Raw genomic sequence first — 24,701 nt, forward strand, 5'->3', positions numbered from 1 at the left:
TTGATTTGCTTTTTGATCCTTTACTTTTCAGAAGTTAAACTCTCTTTTCTTCCCCTGTTTTAATGCCAAATGATGTTAATAATAACAACTTTGTTGAAATAGGTTATTTGCTTTTATAATGATTTGTATGTGTCTTAGTGTGTGCCTGTAATCAAGATGGTTGGCTATTTAATTGATAAGCTGTTAAAGTATGGCTTTTGGTTAACAGTTAGAATGAAAAGGAACTTAGAACTCATAACGTACTCTGTATTTTAGGGCAGCTTTTGTACCTTACCTCCTAGTTGCTTATGTTGAGATGTTTTCTTTACTTAGACGATTTATCCTTCTGTCGTTGATAATCCTGACCTTAAATTATAGGGATTTTTGCACGCGAACATGGATCAAATAAAAAATTGGCAGCACAGTCCTGTGCGCTGTCACTTGTCAGACAACTCTACCACCTTGGAGTGATTGAAGCTTACTCTGGACTTACAAAGAAGAAAGAAGGAGAGACAGTGAGTCTTTAGACTTAGTAGCCCAAAGAGATATTGTAAGATTCAATTTAGCTTCTGTTTAATAGTTGGCTAAAGAAGTTTGATAGTTCTGGGACTCTCGCCTCAAGAAATGGAAATGGCCCTACTAATCATCATTAAGTAATTCTTTCACGAGGGAACTGACTTGTTGGCTTTAGGACTATTGTAGACCTAATGTTGACCGCATACTCTTAACCCTACTGTAGTAGATTTGAGTAGTGTTTGGGTGTATGTTACATGATTTTCATGGCCATCCCTCTTCTGCAGGTGGAGCCTTACAAAGTTAACCTTTCTCAAGATTTGGAGCATCAGCTGCAGAACATCATTCAAGAGCTAAATCTTGAGATCGTGCCCCTAGTAAGCATACAGCTATTTAGTTTACCTTTGTATTGTACTTCTCTAGTCAGACAAACAACTAGTATTGTTTTTTGGTTTTGTTTTGTTTTCTGTTATTTTTAATAGCCTGATGATCCTTCTGTGCCTGTTGTACTCAACCTTGGCAAATTGGCTCATTTTGAGCCATCTCAGCGGCAGAACCAAGTGGGCGTGGTTCCTTGGTCACCTCCACAATCCAACTGGAATCCTTGGACTAGTAGCAACATTGATGAGGGGCCCCTGGCTTACGTGAGTGCAACATTATTTTTGAGATCAGACTCCCGTGTTTTACTTTTGAATATATTTCATTAGGATATCTAGATTAAAAATGATTCATTTTGAAGCTGAATTATGCTTTTGTGTGATTGTTGCCTTCTCATTTTACAGGCTACTCCAGAACAAATAAGCATGGACCTCAAGAGTGAATTAATGTATCAGCTGGAACAGGATCATGATTTGCAAGCAGTAAGTCTGTGAAGTATTTAGACATAAGGTGCTCGCAGTCTCAGAACTTTCTAGGTATGGGCAGAAGGACAGCGAATAATATGTTTTTGCCCTTTCTAGTAAGGTAGATCTGAGATACTAACCTAACTGCTAATCCTAGTTACCTCTGAGGGTAGTTGTGAGTTTAAGGGCCTGTGATTCTTAAAGTGGAAGATGTGAGATAATAACTTTTTTTTTTTTGGTAGTTTTTTGGTATTTTCTGAATGAAACAACTTAAAATGTTAGAAGAAAGGGAATGTATATGTAATATCTAGGGAGAAAAGGAGGAAAATAAGGGTGTGGATAAGGCCAAAAGATAGATTCTTCAGAAATTTAATGGAAAGAGACTGTTCAACTAGAGGTATAAATATATACATTCTTTCATGAAAAAGTATATTTTGAATATGCAGCCAGTGGAAAGGAATAACTTTTTATAGAGATGGCAAATTTTTTTTAGAATTAAGATAGTTGTTTCTAATATGTATATTGGTAGAAATTTGAGGTGTAACTTTTCTAATACAGATCTTACAGGAGAGAGAGTTACTGCCTGTGAAGAAATTTGAAAGTGAAATCCTGGAAGAAATTAGTCAAAATCCAGTTGTTATTATCCGAGGCGCTACTGGATGTGGTAAAACCACACAAGTTCCCCAGTTTATTCTAGATGACTTTATCCAGAATGACCGAGCAGCAGAGTGTAATATTGTAGTAACTCAGGTAAGTAGCAAGCCAGCTTACGAGGTGTTTGCCTGGTGTGGATAGGGTTTGAGAGGTGGAAACACCTAGAAGCCTGACCATTCCTAATTCTTTGATCAACTCCCCTTTGTAGTGACAAATTCTGAAAGTGGTAGAGTGTTAGGCCCTTTTAAATTAAAAAAAGAAAAAGGCGTGAAAGGAATTTAAGTCTGTGTTAATCTCCAGTATAACTCACGGATAAGCTAAACTGAACCATGTGAAGGATTCTTTTTGTCTGGGCTAGAGGGAGTCTTTGGGCCTAGAATTGAACAAAACAGAGTACTTTCTCCTTAAGTTTACATCCAAACCTTGGTTCTCTTTATCTTATCACCTTAATGTTCAATAAAAACCAGTCAGAGCAAGAGTAGACAAGATAGAAAAAGATAGAAAAACAGATAAATGGTTGGCTTTAGCTGAATGCTTACTATACACCAGCTTCTGTTTTGTTTATTTGTTTGTTTTAACATTTTTATTGGAGTATAATTGCTTTACAATGGTGTGTTACTTTCTGCTTTATAACAAAGTGAATCAGTTATACATATACATATGTTCTCATATCTCTTCCCTCTTGCGTCTCCCTTCCTTCCACCCTCCCTAACCCACCCCTCCAGGTGGTCACAAACCACCGAGCTGCTCTCCCTGTGCTATACGGCTACTTCCCACTAGCTATCTATTTTACGTTTGGTAGTGTATATATGTCCATGCCACTCTCTCACTTTGTCACAGCTTACCCTTCCCCTCCCCACATCCTCAAGTCCATGCTCTAGTAGGTCTGTGTCTTTATTCCCGTCTTACCCCTAGGATCTTCATGACCTTTTTTTTTTTCTTAGATTCCATATATATGTGTTAGCATACGGTATTTGTTTTTCTCTTTCTGACTTATTTCAGTCTGTATGACAGACTCTAGGTCCATCCACCTCACTACAAATAACAATTTCGTGTCTTTTTATGGCTGAGTAATATTCCATTGTATATATGTGCCACATCTTCTTTATCCGTTGATCTGTTGATGGACACTTAGGTTGCTTCCATGTCCTGGCTATTGTAAATAGAGCTGCAGTGAACATTGTGGTACATGACTCTTTTTGAATTATGGTTTTCTCAGGGTATATGCCCAGTAGTGGGATTGCTGGGTCGTATGGTAGTTCTATCCAGCTTCTGTTTTAAACAGTTGATATTTTTTTTTAACTCATTTAAAGTTTATGACGCTAAGATGTAAGTACTATATTATTTAATATTTCTCTTTTAGTAACTTAAGGCACAAAGAGATTTAAAATTGTCCAAGGTTAACACAGGAAGTTGTTGAAACTAGGATTCATAACCAAACAGTTGGCCTTCAGTATTCCCCCTTTTGACTGCTACATCCTGTTGTTACCTTGCTAGCAGTAAGCAGTGCCTGCAAGTTTGTTGCAGTGCTTAGGCAAGAGCAGTCTTCTTAGGTTAAAGCGGTTCCTGTCAGCTCTAACCCTGTACTTCTGGCACTTGAAAGGAGAGCATTGCAAGTAGCCAGATACTACCTCTCAGGCTGGCTCAGACCTTGACTTAGGGATTCTTAATCTGGGAAGCTTAATTGATACTCAGGGTAGAGTCATGAATCTTGAAATAGCAAAAGATGTTTGTACACGTGCATTTATGTGGACATGTATAAACCATATTTTTTTAACATGTCTGAAATGAAGTATATCTTAAAATTGGCCTCTGTATTTTATAGGAGAGTTGGGTTTGGCAGAGCCTTTAAAAGATGACTGAAGGAATGCATTTAAAATGGATGATATTATAAGCTTGAAAAAAATATGATAGGTCTCCATTTTTCTGGGATAGGACCCTTAGCTTTCTTCTTCTCAAAATGTTCTTTGATTGCCCTTCTCACTCCCAAAACTGGTTATGATTTCTTTGCCTCACAGCAGAAGTTCCAACCTCAAGTACATCAATATAATATACTTGCTCTTAATGCTTATCTGATTTTTCAGGAGGTGTATTGTTCAGGAGGGCGCCATTTTACAGAAGAACTTTGAGCTCTGCTCTGCCCTCCTTCCTTACTACCACTCTCCATTTTTAAATTCAAAACAATTCAGCCATATACACAGAAATGCTGAATTCACCAAATGAGCTGAACACCTATGGTCTCACTCAGAAGTTGTTTGCATGTCATGAGTATGAAAAAAACTAACTCCCGCCCAAGTGAGAAGTGATTTTTTTTCGCCTGCTGTCTGACTTATCAAATCCAAATGGTTCCAGACAAAAATGGCTTCTGTTTGTTCCAGACAAAAATAGTTTTTGTACTGTGGTCTTCAACTTTGTATAATTTGCTTACTAACTTGTGTCCCTTCCCAAATAATTTGGACATTTCTGGTGGTTTCATCTGTAAAATGAACAGATTTCTATACGTAGGCTGTAACAAACGTACTTCTTTTGCGTATAAAACAACTTTCACTTATCCACTAGTTCTTTATTTATATTGCTTCATAAAGTGATAGATTTATGAAATTGAAAGATACTTCACAGAATTATTCCATCTTTCTACTCAGGGTGGAATGTTTATAATAGATGGTCACCTTACTTCTGCTTGAAAATTTCCAGTTGTGTGGAGATGTAGCCTGTGTCTTCTGATTTTGGACAAATGACTGACCTGTCACATGAAATCGACATTCTGTGGCTTCCTTCTTTTTGTCCTAGTGCTTGTCCCCAAATCAGTCTCTGATTTCTCATACCTATAGTAAGTCTTCAAAAGTTTGTATAGTGTCCTAGTATATCTCCTTTGTTTTATAAACAACTGTAGTTTAGCCATGAAGATAGAGTCTAAGGTTGTTAAGCACATTCGAAGCATCAGCATCCTACCTGAGAAGGTAGGCCTGAACATACTGATTGGTCATTGTAGAATACAGTTCTTAATAATTGTGGTATTATATAGTACTTCTGTTAAGGCAGTCTGAGACAGCATTAATAATTTTTGTAGTAATATCACTGTTGTATCATCTTTTGATTTATTTATTCATTCATTCATTTATGGCTGCGTTGGGTCTTCGTTGCTGCCTGTGTGGGTTTTCTCTAGTTGCGGCGAGCGGGGGCTACTCTTCATTGCAGTGTGCGGGCTTCTTATTGTGGTGTCTTTTCTTGTTGCGAAGCGTGGGCTCTAGGTGCGCGGGCTTCAGAAGATGTGGCACACGGAGTCAGTCGTTGTGGCTTGCGGGCTCTAGAGTACAGGCTCGGTAGTTGTGGCGCGCAGGCTTAGTTGCTCCACAGCATGTGGGATCTTCCTGGACCAGAGCTCGAACCCGTGTCCCCTGCATTGGCAGGCAGATTCTTAACCACTGCACCACCAGGGAAGCCCTCATTTTTCCTTTTTCCTCCACTTGCAGTCATATATAGGAAACCACATGAAGTCATTACCTAAGTTTTTTATGTGCTTGGTTAAATGTGTTATTTCAAGTCATAGAGCACAAGTTGAGAGATATTATGAACTAGAATAAAATAGAATGAGTAGCTCAAACCTTAACTCGTAACCTTACCACCAGCTTTAGTGTAAATTCTATACCAAACTCACTGTATCCTTTTTGTGCCTTCAGGCTATTCATACTCAAGCCACTTAAAACTTAGGGTGTGAGTGTGCAACAATTGAAAATAGGAAATAGTTATTTTCTGACCTTAAAGATGTTGAGAGAGGTGAATTAAAATTGCTAGGATGTTGGGCTTCCCTGGTGGCGCAGTGGTTGAGAGTCCGCCTGCCAATGCAGGGGACATGGGTTCGTGCCCCGGTCTGAGAGAATCCCACATGCCGTGGAGTGGCTGGGCCCGTGAGCCATGTCCGCTGAGCCTGCGCGTCCGGAGCCTGTGCTCCGCAACGGGAGAGGCTATAACAGTGAGAGGCCCGCGCACCGCAAAAGAAAAAAAAAAATTGCTAGGATGCAAATCAAGTATGTTAAATTAACATCTGTGAATATTTTGGCAGTCCTGCACATACCCCAAGGTACCATCATTTCAGGATACAGCTGTCTGTCATGTAAAATAAACTCAGAACTTAGAAAATAGAGAAAGTGGAGTCTGGTATATTTTGTGATATCTGATGCCTTAGAAATCTTGTATTTTATTGCAGCCTAGTTTTATTACCATGTATTTAAATACCCAGATGAGAAATAGGGGTGCAAAGTTCTGAAAGCAGTACTCTTTCAGTTACAGATTGCTGAGAAGAGAAATTACAGTTCTGGATAAATGTCAAGAGGGGTATAAAGGATGCAGATTTTGAATACTGCAAAAGAACACTTTGAGACAGGCCTTTAGCTGCTTGTGGTATGGAAAGTTTTACTGGTAATATTAGCTGTTTTAATTAATTAAAGTGAACATAGAATTGTGAAGAAGAGGTAATCACTTAGAACTAACTACTGCTATGGCTGGTCTCTAGGCAAGAGTAATAAGATTGTACAGAGCAAATGAGAGCAGATAAATACGCAGTGAAAATGTAAAGAAAAGCTCATGTGCTGGAGGATAATTTGAAGTATTCTGTTGGAATGACTTAACATTATCCCTTGCTTTCATCACCACTACTTTTTACTAGTCTCACTTAAATGGGTTATTCTGTTACTTAATCCAAATACAACATAAAATTATAACAAGAGGCAGAATAATTGGGAAAAGGCTTAGTTGGAAGTAAAGAAAATTTGTATTACATCTGAAGTCATGTATATGAATTTAGGCAAAATACCTTTACCTGTGAACTTGTGTTTTTATCTATTAGAACGGGGAAAAAAATCTCATTGTTATTCTGAAGCACAAATAAAATAGTACATGCAGTCATAGTTTTTACTGTTGTTACACAGATGTTAATTATGATTGTTCTGGGGGGTCTCTGTAGTCTTGAATCTTTATATTTATTTATAGAATATAGAATATTTCTATATACTATAGAATATTTAAGAGAGGATAAGTTAAACCATATGTGGAAAGGTAGTTCTGCGGGTGTAGAAAGAAGGTGAACCTTGCTTTGTATTTATTCATTGTAGGACAGTATGTAAAACAGTTATTGAATATCCAAGGGAAAAGAGAGAAAATATTCAGGGGATAAATAGAGCAACCTATTTATAGGTTATCAGGTAGCACGCAGTCTGAGAAGTGTTTAAACATTAATAGTCTTTTACATTAAGCATTGTTCTCCCACACAAAATGCCTATCCTGCGGATATTTATAATGAGCTAAGAATTATACTGAGAATAAGATTTTATTTTTAGTTTCTTTTTTCTGACTCTAAAAGTATTATATACCCATTGGGGAAAAAATTAGAAAATAAAGTAAATTTTAAAAGAAACCAAAGCCCATGCAGAATCCCACCATCCAGAAGTAATCATTTTTACTTTTGGCCTTTATGCTTTCAGACTTCATGTACATATACTGTATGTACACCATCCTAACTTGTCCCCTTTATGTAACAGCACACCTGCTATTAAAGCAACAGAATAATTTTCTAATGACTTCATAATTTTCCATTTTATGCATATACGTTTATTTTATTCTTAAATGATGGAGATACTTTAAGATTGTTTCTAATATTTTGATATTTATGTATGCTGGGATGAATATACTTGTACATACATTTTATACTCTCATTGGATTATTTCATTGGAATAAATTCCTAGACCTGGAATTGTTGGGTCAAAGGGTATGCATATTTAAGTTTTATGCATTTTGCCATACTCCCCTCAGGAAGAATCATACTGATTTCCAGTTGGATCAGTTATGAATAAAAGAAGCACTTCTCTTTTTAATATGTATTTTAAATGTTTATTTTGAAGTTAGGGCTGTTGAAATTGGAAGGCGGTAAGTTAGAGAAGCATACAAAACATGGAAAGGAGATTGTAGGGTCATTTGTTTCTTTGCTGTTTGAATAGTCATCTTGATATTGATGTTTTCTACTTTTACTCAAGGAAATTTGGCCAGTAGGGCTTCTGAAGATGGTTGTTTTAGCACTTCTTATGTTAATTTGTAACAGCCTCTGTCGTGGATGTCTTGGGAGGTGAGGACTGTACCCATATTCACTTTAAAAGGCTGGAAACTACAAAGGTGATTGACCTGAAAGTAGCCTCAAGCTGGTAAAAGCAATCCTTGAGTATCCAGTAGCATAGAAATACACCTCAGAAGAATCCAATATCCTAACTGAGTTGAAGTTTTTCTAGAAGCCAGCTATTTAGTAGAAATGTTGAAAACTATAGGAAAGACAAAAGGAGAGAAAAGCGATAATAGTGTTGAGCATTTACCTATTCTTTGTAGAATGCAAAGAACTTCTTGAAAATGCCCAAAAACTTTGTATTTTATACCTTCAGTGGAATATCATCTTCACATTGCCTGACATAAGTATATAGCAGAATGCTTCTCTTTATGGACAAATGCATAACTCAGTCCTTCATGTAACACTTTTATTCAGTGTTAGTGAGGTGCAGAGAACTGGTTGGCAATGGTCATTAAAAGCTAGCATTGTTCAGCGAAACAAGGCACATAAACCAGAAAGAATATAAGCTCAGGAAAATGTACAGTATGTTCGAGATGGCATCTTTTAATCCCTTACCTTGCTGGACAGGGTAAATATGAACTAGGTGATTGTACACTTCACCTGTATATGTTACTAGCCACATACCATAAGGGACTCTTGTGTTAGGGGATATAGAAATTAATATATCGTGTTTTATATTAATTCAAAGGATGTTGAGGGCTTCCCTGGTGGCGCAGTGGTTGAGAGTCCACCTGCCGATGCAGGGGACACGGGTTCGTGCCCAGGTCCGGGAAGATCCCACATGCCACGGAGCGGCTGGGCCCGCGAGCCATGGCCGCTGAGCCTGCGCGTCCGGAGCCTGTGTTCCACAGCGGGAGAGGCCACAACAGTGAGAGGCCCGCGTACTGCAAAAAAAAAAAAAAAACGGATGTTGATAGCTCTAGTGAAGCTACTGGTTTTTTGGTTTGGGGGTTTTTTTGGTTTGGTTGGTTTTTGTTTTTTAAGATTGTATTAGCCTCTGATTTCCTAAATGGTCATGTCATATAACCTGGGGTATAATCACATAGGTACTTAACTAAATATGGAACTCGGAAAAAACTTTCTCAGTCTAGGAACTAAAATACAGTCTATCATCAGGAACTTTTTGACAAAGTCAAATACAAGGCAACCTGGAAGCATTTAGTCTAAATCTGCATGTACCTCCATAGCTATACATTCAGGATATCATAATAGCCATGGTATCCACCAAGTAAATGCTGTTTTGTGTACTTAGAAGACAGGGGACACTTTGGAAGTTTTCATAAAAGTTAAGGTCCAACACTTAAAATTTTAACCCATAATTGTCCTTAGGGTTCAGCATATTTATTGCTAATAGCATGTATATTGCTGGAAAAGGTAATATACACTCAGTTTTCCCAGCTACATAAGCTCATCAAAACGAGGAGTGATTTCATTGAGGTGGTTTTTTTATCTCTAGCACCTTTTGTGGCACGTGATATCAATACAGATAAGCTATGACTGCTTTATGAGTTAATAAGTGAATGAATCGTAGATATGGCAAAGGAGGTTGTTCACCTTCCTAATAACCCGTACATCTCAGTTAAATAGTTCTTTAAACACAGTGCAGTGTGCCTGCACTGTGGTAGGAAGTTATAAGAACAAGCTCTCCACGTGTGATCTGTCTGCTTCCCTACTGGAAAATCACTTGATACCATTTAAGAGTTAGGGCCAATGGTGAAGAAATTTTATTTTCTATAAAACCTTGGAATCACTTTATATACAAAATGAAAAACAGCATTTTTAACTGTCTACAATAGAATTAAGTGGTATGTTTTTTTGTTTCTTTAATAAACTTTGGAGCTTCCTAAATGTTATCACTACTATTATTGTTTCTGTTGATTACTCAGCTGGCAGTGGGTCAGATTTACGACAGTGATTTAATAACCCTAATAAACAAGTGTAAATAATTTTGTATCTTTTAAATCACTTTTTTTTTTGTCTTATCTCAGCCCAGGAGAATCAGTGCAGTTTCTGTGGCAGAGCGAGTTGCATATGAGAGAGGAGAAGAGCCTGGAAAAAGTTGTGGCTATAGTGTTCGATTTGAGTCTATACTTCCCCGCCCTCATGCCAGTATAATGTTTTGTACTGTGGGTCAGTAATCTGTTTTATTTTGGCCTTTCACTTGGGGTTTACATTGTGTTTGTGAAGAAAACTTGATAATAGCACAGAATGACTGGAAATAATAAATCAAGAACCCAGTTTCTTGTTTAAATAGAACTTTTGGCAATTTTTTTCTTCATGGAGGGTGTTATGTACCTGCTGGCTGTTGTAGTGCAGAGCAAATGAAATCAGCTTAGGTTGCTGGAACTGTTAAATATGTTTTCATTAGACAAATGTGTTACAGACTACATGATCACTTCTTTAATAATTTAAATATACCAATGATTATTTATTTCCTAAAACGCTGGGGTTATAGTAGTTGAAGCATAGTTGATTGTCTAGAAATCGGTTTCTTTGCACTTTTCCTTACCTCCCTACTTTAAACATAGAAACTCATCTCCAGTGTTTACTCTGATTTTCTTTTCAAGGTGTACTCCTAAGAAAATTAGAAGCAGGCATTCGAGGAATCAGTCATGTAATTGTAGATGAAATACATGAAAGAGACATAAATGTAAGTAACTTGAGAGTGATGGTAAGGTACCAGCGCTAAAATTCTGAATAAAGAGAAATGAAGTAGAATGTCTTTATTTTATTTCCATTTTCCCATAGCTTACAACTTCTATCAAAATTATGAACTTCAGTCACTAAGATATTGGACACCTTTTTTAGCAAAGCCATTAAACCCTTTTTTTCCCTTTGTTAAAGCACAGAGTTCTAAAAGTAAAGACCTCTTCTTATTGTAAAGTGAGTATTATTGCAGTGATCATTAAGTTAGCATAATTCAGCAACTGAACTAATGATTTATCACTGAATAGCTGATGGAATTTTAATAATCAGTTTTTCTTTGAATTGAAAATTTATCTGTGATAAACTTCACATTGTTTTCCCCCCCGCCGCCTGGCTTGTGGGATCTTAGTTCCCTGACCAGGGATCAAACCCGGGCCCATGGCAGTGAAAGCGCCGAGTCCAAACCACTGTACAGCCAGGGAATTTCCACAGTTTTAAATTTAATATATAGTTAATGGTGTGTTTTCGGATGTTTGCAGCTTTAGTCTTTTCCAACATTAATGATAATCATGCCAGAAATAAGAAAAAACTAGAATTTTTTTCACACTCTATCCTCTTTTGGTCCTTGGCAAAACTTGTATAGAATTAACTTATTATACAATTGTATAATTCAGAGATTGATACCATAAATCAGTGACTTGTTTTTATGGCACTGTTTTACATATCCACACGAAGGTATTAGTGGGTGGACAGTATGTCATTCAGACTGTTTCCAAGCTACTGTTACTTAAAACATTCATTGGAGCTCATCCTCTTTAGAAAATAATTCCATAGCCGTTGTTGTTCATCATACTTAGTTTTAGCAAAATTTTGATCTTTATGGTTGAGCTAAAGCAAGTAAGAAAGTTTGCATGGTCTTTCAGATGACCTTTTTAAATCAAATCTGTTCCGTAGGATAAAGTTTTTGCTGCTTTTGTCATTCAGAATCTTTTGAAAACTAATGTTTTCCCCCCCAATTAACTTAATCATAATAAATGTTTCAGTATTTTCTTTACTAGTATGGTAACATACCAATGTTCTTAGAGTTTAAATTATTCCAGGTCACACTAGAAACATCATGGATCATCATTACTAGTTTCCCCCAAAGTAAGTGGCTTTGGTCAACTTTTCTTGAAAGATTGTCTATATTAATGTATTATTCACAGTAAAAATGGAAAAACACCTTTGCAGAAACATATGTTCTTTTTCAGATGAACCTTATGTAAACGTCACTTTACAGGGAAAACCCAAGAGAACTTAAAAGACCAATTATTAGAAATAATAGGGGACTTCCCTGGCGGTCCAATGGTTGGGACTCTGCACTTCCACTGCAGGGGGCACGGGTTCAATCCCTGGTCGGGGAATAAGGATCCCACATGCCGCACGGCCAAAAAAAAGAGAAACACTTAGCAATATGGCTGGGAAAAAAAATTAATATACAAAAGTCTGTTGCATTGTGTACATTACAAACAGCTAGAAAACAACTAAAGATACCACTGCACTAGTCAGAATGTCAAACACCTAAGACTAAGTACAACAAAAAGATATGCAGAACCTATACAGGAAAAATAAAACTTCATTACAAGACATTAGAAAAGACCAGATTGTGTTCACGGCCAATATAATATAGATGTCAGTTTGCCTGAAGTTGATCCACATCTGAATGCAATTCTAATCCATTCCCAGTAGGTTTTGTTAATAGGCTGATTATAAATACCTATAGGGAAGATTTATGGCCAAAAATAACAAGGACTCCTGTAGAAGAGCAGAATGAAGGGTCTTGCTTTACAGATCTCAGGACTTAATTTGAACCTATAATAATTAGTATAGTAGATGAGATGAGAGTTTGACCAACAACAATACAGAGTGTAGAAACAGATTGTGTGTTGCATGCAGCTTCGGTATAATAGAGTGAGTGAGAGATGGCATGTCAGATCAGTGGAAAGGGAATGGACTGTTCAGTAAATGGAGCTGGAAACAGTGGTCATCCATAAGGAAATACTTGAACTTGGATCCTTACCTTATAACCAGATACAGAAATCAGCTCCAGATAAGGACTTAAATGCCAAAGCAGTTTTAAAACTCTTGAGTAGAATATATAAGTAGACATCTAGACAGCACTATCCAGTAGAAATATAATGTGGCCTACACATGCAGTTTTTAATTTTCTAGCATCATATTTTAAAAGGTGAAAAAAACAGGTAAAATTAACTCAGTATATTTTCATCATGTAGTCAATATAAAAAATATATTGACTTTTTTTTGCGGGTTTTTTTCATATTAAGTCTTCAAAATCTGTCTATTTTACACTTAGAACACATCTCAGTTTAGACCAGGCACATTTTATGTGCTCAGTAGCCACAACTATATTGGGCAACATAGTTCTATACTTTCTGGAAGAATTTCTTAGAACATGAAATGCATTAACCATGAAACAAAAGACTGAGGTATTCATCTATATTAAGATTAAGATCGTGTATTCATTCGAAGGATACTTTAAGGAAAACCACAAGCTAGAAGATTCCAATATAGCCAACAAAGGATTAGTATAGAAAATATAAACACCTCCTACAAATCAGTAAGCAAAGTACAGATGACTCAGTAGAAAAACAAGGAAATAGGCATTTTACAAAGAGGAATGATATTTGGCTAGTACATATGATGGGGTGTTCAGTCTCATTGGCAAATAGGAAAGTGCACACCAAGACCATAATAAGGTACATCTACTTTATATCTATTTGGTTAATAAAATTTTAAGTGATGATGCCAAGTATTGGAGAATATAAATATCAGCAGGATCTCTTATCCATTGCTCATAGTGGTTTATGAACTGGTGGAATGCCTTAGGAAAACAGTTGAGCATTATCTGCAAAAGTTCAACATTTACACATCCTATGAGTGCAGTTCCATACCTACACTTACCCACAGAAACTTGGCAAACGTACTGTAGGAGACATGAACTAGGATGTTCAGAGTAGCGAATGTTTGTAAGAGTAAAATCCCGGAAACAACCCACATACTTGCAGTAGTTACCACCAGAAATCTACTGGTGAATTAATGGGTACATACACACAGTGGGATATTTAAATAGTCATCAGAAAGAATAACTCTGGTGATTCACACGTGGGTGAGTCTTAGCATCGCTATAGGATGTGAAAAAGGAAATCCCCAAAGATTACATAAAATATCATACCTTCTCATAAAGTTAAGAATAGGTAAATCAGGGCTTCCCTGGTGGCGCAGTGGTTGAGGGTCTGCCTGCCAATGCAGGGGACGTGGGTTTGTGCCCCGGTCCGTGAAGATCCCACATGCCACGCAGCCTGCGCATCCGGAGCCTGTGCTCCGCAACGGGAGAGGCCACAACAGTGAGAGGCCCGCATACCGCAAAAAAAAAAAAAAAAAAGAATAGAATAGGTAAATCTTAAAATATATGTATGCATGCATATATATGTATGTATGTCTAGTTAGATATGCATATAGATCAGAGGAAAGGTATATGAAAAGGACTAAAAAGATTCAGGATGGTGGATTTCTCTATTTGGGGAGACAGAGTGATGGACTTGAAGACCCCATAGCTAGAGAAAGGTTTTATTAGAGTTCTAGCTTTCATGTTGTTGTTTGGTGGGTTGATGGAAACTTTACATTATTAAATAATAAATGTCTCGACCATTTTGTTTGAATGGACTAAATATAGCCTTTTCAGCATTTGTAAGATTCACTTTACAGGTGATTGGAAAACTGATTTTTGGCACATCATGGCTTTCCCCTTTTCTCTAGTAGTTTGTGCAACTGAAAATATAAATTTCACTGAAAATTTCCTCTCGTTAATTTTTTTTTTCTCTTCCCTTCCCCTACCCTAGTAGCGCTCATTTCTAATTCCCACGAGTAGGCTACAACTGTTCTTAAAAATACTGTTACCGTATCCCACTGTAATCCTTCATCTTACTTCTACAAGCCGCCCAAGAAACTGAATTTCACTGATATCTTGTGGTTTCTTAACACAAGAAATCTTTTAGCTGTACCTTGTGAGCAAGGACTTTTCAATGCATTTATTTTTCCATTTGTGTTTGTGTTTTAATAGACTGACTTCCTTTTGGTAGTGTTGCGTGATGTCGTTCAGGCATATCCTGAAGTTCGCATTGTTCTCATGTCTGCTACTATTGATACGAGCATGTTCTGTGAATACTTCTTCAGTTGCCCAATCATTGAAGTTTATGGGAGGACTTACCCAGTTCAAGGTAAATATCGTGGGGGTGGGATGGGAGGGTGAACATTTTTTGTAGTGTGGATTTTCTTAATCCTAGAGATTGGAGTAATAGTTTAAAGGATATTTAAAATAAAATCCAAATCAGGGTATCAAATGCATCATAGCGTTCTTGGGGTTTTAGTCAAGGAGTAGTGAGTTTCATTTACAACTTGAGGAGTTTGCATATCCAGTGAATTTCCTGTCCTTACAGCTAAAGTTAACTTGTAAGATTTTATAGTCAAGTGTAAATTAATATGCCTATAGATGTTCATGGGAAATAACTGTTAAAAGTTTAAGCAGCCAGGGTCAAATTAACTAGAGAATCAATCTTTCCTAGAGCCAGAGCAGGCAGATTTTGAAGTGAGATTAAGATGAGAGTTTCAAGGTCAAATATTTCTGATTGTTAAGAGTTTATTTAGAAGATTTTGTCATCACCATTTTCTAGAATAGTCATCTAGTAGCTTGGTTTTAAAAATTACAGCACAGTTTAATCGAGGGCATGAAAATAAGCTAAAAATTTTTCAGTGTACATATGAAATGATGAATGGCTACGTCAGGATGCTAACTTGAAATTCAGAAGGTGAGGGTAGCTCTGAAATAAAAGTCAGTGCGCTCATATCTCACGAGGGTTAATAATGGCTAATAATGCTGCAACTGCTTTGCATGCGTACTGGCGTTGAAAAAATAATTAAATGGATGACAGATGGTGGGAACCAGGTTTACTGCTGGAGTGGGAGGTTACAGGTAAGTATGAGGGAAGGCTTGAGTGAACCCTGTGGTACTGGATTACAATTGGAGACATTAGTGAGAACTCGTGTTTAGATAGAAATGGATAGATACAAAACTAAATATACATGTGTATGGACCCATGGATTAGCATACATAGATATATTTTCTAGCTCTGTCTGCTGAGCAGGCCTAGAAGTAATGACATCCCAGTAGCAGGGATCATGTTTCCAACACCCAGATCATGTTTCCAATACCATTCTCCAGTTAAAGGAACCAGATGCCCTTGAAGAAATGACTGATTCTGAAGCTGAGGCAGGGGATATACAAGATGAGCCTGAAACATCTTATAGTGACAGAAAGTAAGGAAGTGCTTTAAAAAAATAAAAAAACAGTGAAGGGGACAAAGGGACCTAGGAGTCAACATGAAAGCTCTCAGTGCCCAAAAATGGAATAGTTGGAACAAAAAAGTAGAAAACGTAGTATTGGATTATAACCTAAAGTATAGAATAGATACCCATGAATTTATATGGTGGTTGAATAAATAAGTGGGTAATAAAGACAAAGCTGTCATATGGAAGAACTAGAAAAAAATGACGTAGATACTCTCTCTTAGCAAAGTGATGCTTAACTCCTTCAGTGTGTGCTGTGCTTAATGAATTGCTTCCAAAGAGTAGAGTATGGAAAGGGGGAAACGAGTCACTCAACGATGGAGTTAACTTGGCAAACACTACCTCAGGTTGATCCAGTTTAATGTCATCGGTGATGAGTCATGTTGATAGTATGTACCTTTGATATAATGAGATGAGAATGGTACTTTGGGGCTCTAAGGGTATAGAGGGGGAAGTGTTTAGATTATGAGATACTTCTGAAACACTTCTGGAACACTTCAAAGAACCTCAGGAGCATAATTGATCAGTAGATGTTCCAACCTTCGCATTGAAGTCCTTTTTTAAGAGTAATAACTAAAAGGAACCCATTTTTACCTGTACATCCTGATAGAGGAAGGATGGACTATGGTATATTATTGTATTGATAGTAATTTCTCTCTATATGTAACACCCACACTGTGGGAGTATACAACATAGAGCACAATATGCATTCCATGAATGTTTGATTGAATATTGTGTATAGCGGATACCCTGACTGGCTTTGTGGGAACATGTATAAGAGATACCTCACCCTCCTCCAAGGTCCAAGAGATGGAAACACTGAGTTTGATTGGAAAAAGAGTTTATTGACACTGAAGTTTCTTGGCAGTTGTGAAGAATCAGATGGAAGGGTATGAAGTAGTTTTGAATTATGAATTAGAAAATGAGTTTTAAAGACTGCTCCGTTCTGCAAGTTGATAGTACTTACCTGACTGCATTGTCCTGCCAGAATATTTTCTGGAAGACTGTATTCAGATGACCCACTTCATTCCTCCACCAAAGGACAAGAAGAAGAAGGATAAGGATGATGATAGTGGTGAAGATGATGATGTAAGTGAATTTCATGAAGAATTTTCATTGTGGGCAAAATTGTTATTGCAGGGAATGATTTTAGTAAAAACATGCAATGAGTTAGCATTACAAAAAACTTCTAAAAATTGACTGTAATGTCTATCTTTGAATTAATTGATATATTTCACTCCAAAGAATTCCATGTTCAGTGAAAAGCACTTTTCATACCATGAGTTAAATCATCTCTGGCATAAAGGTTAAAAAAAAGAGAAAGGAGTAAGATATTTAATAACTCCCATTTTGTAAGGCTTTGCTGCTCAGAGTGTTTTCCATGAGCCACAGCACCTGGGAAACTGGAAGAGAGGTGGAATCTTGTGCCCCACCCCAGATCTCCTAAATCAGAATCCACACTTTAACAAGACCTTCGGGTGACCCATATGTACAATAAAGTTTAAGCAATAGCAGCTACAGTCCTAGGTTACAGAGACTGTATGGTAATGACATTAGCAGATGGAGAGAGTATTAAAGTGGGGGATGATGAGGGATTTCCTAAGAAACAGGAAAGAAAAGTGACACTTATTTCGTAGTGTTTCAGAGTTGGACCAGTGATATTTAAAAATGCATCTTGAATCTGGAAACATGAACAGAATGAATGCTACAAGGCAGCCAGCAATGCAGAATATGATAAACATAACCTAGGATTGGGTATTTTTAATCAGATTTGAGGATATAAATGAATTATATTATGAATTATATCTTCAAATCCGATGAATTAAAAAGTTTCTTAGGGGAGAAAAAATCAATTGTAACAACTTCATTTCCCGTTACTGAAGGTTTGGTTTATCATTGGTTCTCAGGCAGACTTTTTGGAAAATACAGACCACATTATTTCAGATGTCGATGAGAGGTGATCAAATACCCTGTCTGCCGGTATGAGTGAGCCTGGGAATTACACAGGAAGACATTGTGTATATATAATTACATGATAATTGATACAAAGAGAGGATCACAGGAGCAGTTTATTAATCAGTAAGGAAAATATTTTTGAAAAACCAAGAGTTTATAGTCATAAGAGAGAAATAAGCTTGGTAGAAGGAGCCATTAGAAGTTTTAGAGTCAAATTTAAGAGTTTGTGCTTGAATTTTAGTCATGTCCTATGGGAAGTATTGGTCAGTAGAAAAATTCAGTATGTCAGCGTGCAGTAGTTTTTGAAAATTAAATTTCTTCTATATGCCAGATAAGACTAATCAGCTAGAATCAATAAGGACATTAGGTGTCATGTGAACATTAAGTAAAATGTAGGAGACTTAACTCATGAGCTGTACTAATGGTGACAGTCCAAAATATGTCTCCCTGTTTTTTGCAGGCAAATTGCAACCTGATCTGTGGTGATGAATATGGTCCAGAAACAAAGATGAGCATGGCTCAACTGAATGAGAAAGAAACTCCTTTTGAACTCATCGAGGCTCTACTTAAGTACATCGAGACCCTCAATGTTCCTGGAGCTGTGTTGGTTTTTCTGCCTGGCTGGAATTTGATTTATACTATGCAGAAGCATTTGGAAATGAATCCACATTTTGGTATGAGTCTTCTTTGAATTCTCAACTATTTGAGTGAAAAATGAATGATTTTGCTTGCACCCTAGCCAATATGTGAAAACAAAATATAGTATTGTATCAATTTTTGATTAAAAACATGCATAATGTAGAAGTTTTAAACTCGGCTCCTATTTTTAGACCTTAACTTTTCCATATTTTTATAGGAAGCCATAGGTATCAGATTCTACCTCTGCATTCTCAGATTCCTCGAGAGGAACAGCGCAAAGTATTTGATCCAGTACCAGCTGGAGTAACCAAGGTAAGTAGTAGACATTACAGTTACGGGGTTGGAAGTAACATAGATATTAGACAACTATTACAGACCTTCAAAGAGCTATCCAAAAAAAAATTTAATCCATCTGAATTGAGGAAGAAAAAAGGGGTCCTTTCTTCATGAGTTAGTAGGTTTTTCAATTATCCAGTCAATGAATGAGTGATTTATTTGAAGATTTCTGTAATTCTGTTGTCATTTGTTACATAAGCAGACCATTCCTTTTAAGTACATAATAGGAAAATATTTTCTGAAGTGTAATTTTTCTTAATACCATTTCTTTCTTCACAGGTTATTTTGTCCACAAATATTGCTGAGACAAGCATTACCATAAATGATGTTGTTTATGTCATTGACTCCTGCAAGTAAGTTCCCAAGGAACCCATTGCCTTGAATACAGTAAATCTTTACAATACTCCATGTAGTGTCTAGAATCAGTTAACAGAATCAAAAACACCTTATTTTTAAAACTCTTGTGTTCTCTTACCATCAGAATTACTGTGCTGCATCTGTATGTACTGAGTTATAGTGTAATTAATGATTCTTGGTGTTGATCATCATATCAGTTATGGTAGAAAGTGACGAAGCCTAACACTAACTTCTGGCTGCTTCCCACTTATTCTTGTCTGCTGGTGTTTTGCTCATTTCCCATTGGGTGTTTCCATTGACCACTGCCACACAGTGGCATGCTCTTTGGTGTATAAAGATGTCCAGTATTTAGCTCATGACAAGTGACCTATTTGTAGGACACTACTGAAGAATTAAGACTTCATATTTGGTATGAGATACCCTGGGAAATACACAGGGAGGCATTGTGTATAGGTAATTACATGCTAATTGATACACAGAGAGGACAAAAACGTCGAAACATTGTTCTGTCTAGCCAGTTTGTGCCTCATGTCTTCTCTCTGTAGCCCCTAAGCCTTTCCTGGCAATTGAAGATTTGCCAATGCCCACTTTAGGGAATGGTGAATAGCATGCCCTTCTTTTGTGCCAATCCCAGTCATTTAGTGCCAGCTGCCTATGTGTAACATTGACAAATTCTGAGGTTGCTTAGGGGTTCAAGAGGACCGTGCCAACACCACTTGGTGAGGTCATCAGAAGTGCTACATGTTCCAGTTTAGCGCATAGCCTTTAGATCATAGATTGCCTAAAAGTTAAACTAAACTTCAGAATAGAGTTGGCTTTGAATAATTATCACTCACCTGCACGTGCCAGATCCTGTTTAAGTGCTATATGTTCATTAATTCACATAATGTTCATAAATAAAAACACTGCAAGATAGGTGATAGTATTATACTCATTTTCAGATGAGGCACAGAAAGATTAGTAACTTGGCCGACATCATCCAGCTGGTAAGTGGCACATGTATATTGTATTGCCTCCTAGCAGGTTGGCAGCCTGAAAGAGTGCAGAGTCAAATTCTTAGCGGTGCTGTTCACAGACAGACATCGCGAGTAGGCATGACTGGAAAGCGTCTGCCACTCAGTGGAAATGTAATAGTTATGTATTGATAGTACACGTGAGTTTTAGAATTGACTGCTCTTTCCTATTTAGGCAAAAAGTGAAGCTGTTCACTGCTCACAACAATATGACCAATTATGCTACAGTTTGGGCATCCAAAACAAACCTCGAGCAGCGGAAAGGACGAGCTGGCCGTGTACGGCCTGGCTTCTGCTTTCACCTCTGTAGCCGAGCTCGTTTTGAGAGGTAAGACCAATTCTTGAGTAAAGAATGAAGTTGGTTTTTTGGGGGTTTTTTTTTTTTAGCCTTTTACACACACACCCCTCCCCACACCTCTCTGCCCTTACATAAACTTAATGAACTCAGAACATAAGTGCTTCCAGTTAATTGGAGGAAACTTAGCTTAGGTAGTGAGATTGTGGTAAGGATGAAATCAGAAATTATCAATGGTGGCATGTTTGATACCAATTTACTATTTACTAATAACCTTTTAAAAGCATAACATGTTTTCCACACCACACATCTTTATCACTTTGGGATTACTGATATTTATGGAATGGTTAACTTTTCTGAAAAATAACTTCAAAATAACAATACTCTCGTATTTATAGACACTCTCCCCTACCCCCCCATTAGCACATCACCTCTGTCATATGATCCTCCTTATGTGCCTGAGAAACAGAGGGCATTATTTAGGTAAGGAAGCCAAAGCTTAAGAAGCTTAGCTGACTTCTCCAGGACTGAAACCCAAGTCTGTTAATACCTTGTCCGTTTCCGTTTATACCACAGATCCTTTTGGAGAATGTTTGTGGATGAGACCAATTGGTTTAAAAAATACTTCTCTGGGGTGCGAGCTCACCATCTTCTCAGTTCGAAAGTCGTTATTCCTTGCCTCCCACCTCACCCCCCAATTTAAAAAATAAAAAATACTTCTCTCTCTGAATTCTAGGCTTAAGTTATGTATTTAGTTGTATGTTTCTGGAAATCAGTGTGGTGTACATTAGCTTTAACCAGTTGATAATAAAGGTAGAGTTAGGAGGTGTGTTTGTGTGTACCACAATGAAGAATTGTGGGACAGACTAATTTAGGTGACCAGATGTATATAGCACACTGAAGAAAGGTCAAAGCTTTGATTTGCTTTTATACTGGTAACATATGGCTCCCTAGTAATTACAAATGTTAGTTTATTTGAGCATCAGAAGTTGATGCAGGAGACTGGCTGCAACATTTGGAAGACACTTAGTTCTTTTTAAAGGTTGGCTTGTCCTTTGACCTGAATAAACAAGTACTGTACTCTAATATTAGAGTAAAACCAGCTCCTAATTAGTTAACAGCATGAATAGATCTGTAAGGGATTTTTGTTCTTTTCTCTGTAGGATGAGGAGTAGATATGCTATATGCATCTATGTAAACCTGATTAAAGCTGATCTGGGTCTTACCAGCAATGTTGGAATTCACCTCTAAATGGTTCCTATGAATCTTCATTATAAATAGTTTATATAGGATAAGCCTGAATTGGAAACGTAGAGACTTGGATTTTATACTATTTGTGCCTAATGTATCACATAATCTTAAACATTTACACTCTTTAGGCCTTTGTTTCCCCATTCTACAAAATGAGATTAAGTTACTTAACCTTTCTGTGTCTCTTTCCTCAGTTGAAAAAGGAAGGTAATACAATACTAATGCGAATTAAGTGAGTCAGTAATGGAAAATACTGAGAACAATACTTGGCACGTGGTAAACTCTCAGTAAATGTTAGCTATTGTTGTTATTGTTAATACTGATTTATATTAATAGTTTTTATTATTAAAAATTTAAAGGGTTAGATAATCTGTAAGATCCTTTCCAGTGGCACTAAATTTATACAGACCAGGAAGTAGGGGAAGAGGTAGCAGGGAGATATTAGAATTAGCCTGCATCTCCCACAGAAGGTCTTGCTACTTTTTTTTTTTTTTTTTTTTTTTGCGGTACGCAGGCCTTTCACTGCTGTGGCCTCTCCCGTTGCGGAGCACAGGCTCCGGACGCGCAGGCTCAGCGGCCATGGCTTATGGGCCCAGCGGCTCCGCGGCATGTGGGATCTTCCCGGACCGGGGCACGAACCCGTGTCCCCTGCATCGGCAGGCGGACTCTCAACCACTGCGCCACCAGGGAAGCCCCTTGCTACCATTTTTAACCCATGTTTGTCAGTAGCCAGACCTGAAGAAGCCATGGGTGGGGGTAATAACATTAGAGATTTGGGATAATTTTTCATCCTCCTTCACTCAGCTGAAAATGCCTTCAAGCCATAAGGGTGAAGTCGTAAGCCACTACTCAACCACTTAAGAGGGTCTTGTCCAGAGTCTTTGTAGTAAATATAAAACGTTCTTTTGTAATTGTAAAACGATGAGGGAAGGGCAGCTCTATATATTCCTGATTATCTCTCTGCGAAGATTTTTTTAAATAAACGTTTGTGTACACAAGTGAAGATGGTTATTTTATGCTTATTTTCTCTTAGACTCGAAACCCACATGACCCCGGAGATGTTCCGAACACCATTGCATGAAATTGCTTTGAGCATAAAACTTCTGCGTCTGGGAGGAATTGGCCAATTCCTGGCCAAGGCAATTGAACCTCCGCCTTTGGATGCTGTGATTGAAGCAGAGCACACACTTAGAGGTACCTACAAATACAGACCTGCCTAACACATGCTAATTATACCATCTGTCTTGTCCTGGCAAGTAACACTTAACAAATGAGTCAAGAAGAGGATATAGTCCACAGGGCTGTGATAACAAAACTTCCGGTGTTGCTTAATGTACTTAGTGTGGTCAGTGTATATAAAATGAGCAACATAAGGTAAGAAAAGGATGATGTGAGTCTTATTTGGGGGAAAAAATGGAGAAAAGGCACGCGTTATCTCTTAACCGGTGGTTAATGATCAGAACGTGAATTATTCATGATACCCACAGTGTTTTATGTACATTTCATAGAACATCTATTTATATTTTCTTATCACACTTACAGACGCAATGTAGTATAGTGGGAAAAAATAAGGGTGTTGGAGTCCAGGGGATCTGAATTTGAATCTCGTGCTCACCTGCTGTGTGAACTTCAGATTTTTATTCTCCAGATTTCATTTCTTTCTAGAAATTATCAACAGATGCTATCAGACTTGTTAGAGCATGTAGCTGTTTATGCTGCTATTACAGTTATTACTGTATTTATAGACTTCTCATGGACAGTACTCAGCTTTACAGCCTACAGGGCCTAATTCTAGTACATTCTTCATGTTAGGTGCTCTAGAATTTGGTTTTGTTCTGTTTCTGAGTGAAGAGAATTGTTGGCTATGAGCATGGTGCTGGCAGTTGGCTTGACAGTTGAGGAAAACTTAACTGCAGTATCTGAACCTTAATCTATAAACAAATGTTTCATCTTTGCCTAGGTTAAAGGGGTGTTCATTACTGTTTCTGCTCACAAAGAAATATCTCCCCACAGAGCTTGATGCATTAGATACCAATGATGAGTTGACTCCTCTGGGACGAATCCTGGCTAAGCTCCCCATTGAGCCTCGTCTTGGCAAAATGATGATAATGGGGTGTATTTTCTAGTAAGTGCTTTGTTTTATTGCTGATAGTTAAATGGTAAAACAGTTTTAGAATTTTATCCCCCTCCCAATAAAAACAGGGTGGGCTCGAATAGAAGAAAAAAACTAAATATTCTTCAGTAGAGAAGTGGCATACTTTAGATACTGAGAAAAGTGTGAAATGAGAAGAACAGTCAATGGATGGACACCTGGGCCCAACTTTTTTGGGGAAAGAGCACAGACTTCTCAGAAGTGCAGTTAAGTAGGTTAAGTAGTTTTCCTTCAAAGAGAAAGATTAGGAAAACAGGTATATGTTATTAGAAGGTTTTGAAGATTAAGAAATTTTGTAAGATGAGGGAGAATGGGAAAGGAAAAATATAATACTTGGTCAGTTTATGGTAAATATGCTTCCATTAATATCAGAACTCATTATTTTTTCCCCTTTTTGCCTCTGGAGAGCAGCTGTAAAATTCTTTTTGTTCAGCCAGTTTCAGTGCTGCTAAAGCAATACCATAGCCAGTAAAGACTGACCCACAGTTGACAGTACTGCCCAAGCTGCTGGAACAAGAATGTGATCTAGGCTGAATTTTCCTGTCTGTTTCAG

At 37.5% G+C, this 24,701-nt stretch overlaps 1 protein-coding gene across 1 annotated transcript in view; it reads left to right on the top strand.

The window, feature by feature from the left end:
* The window catches only part of DHX9 (DExH-box helicase 9), a 55,298-nt gene that overhangs the window by 23,815 nt on the left and 6,782 nt on the right, over window positions 1–24,701 (top strand). The window contains 15 exon segments of the mRNA XM_060035128.2: window positions 358–494; window positions 780–869; window positions 975–1,136; window positions 1,275–1,352; window positions 1,893–2,084; window positions 10,089–10,230; window positions 10,668–10,750; window positions 14,867–15,023; window positions 17,138–17,238; window positions 18,566–18,779; window positions 18,962–19,056; window positions 19,360–19,433; window positions 20,626–20,778; window positions 23,030–23,190; window positions 24,010–24,121. Coding sequence (XP_059891111.2) covers window positions 358–494; window positions 780–869; window positions 975–1,136; window positions 1,275–1,352; window positions 1,893–2,084; window positions 10,089–10,230; window positions 10,668–10,750; window positions 14,867–15,023; window positions 17,138–17,238; window positions 18,566–18,779; window positions 18,962–19,056; window positions 19,360–19,433; window positions 20,626–20,778; window positions 23,030–23,190; window positions 24,010–24,121 — 1,951 coding nt within the window.

This window comes from Delphinus delphis, chromosome 1 (assembly GCF_949987515.2).
Source record: "Delphinus delphis chromosome 1, mDelDel1.2, whole genome shotgun sequence".
NCBI classification, from domain to species: Eukaryota; Metazoa; Chordata; class Mammalia; order Artiodactyla; family Delphinidae; genus Delphinus; species Delphinus delphis.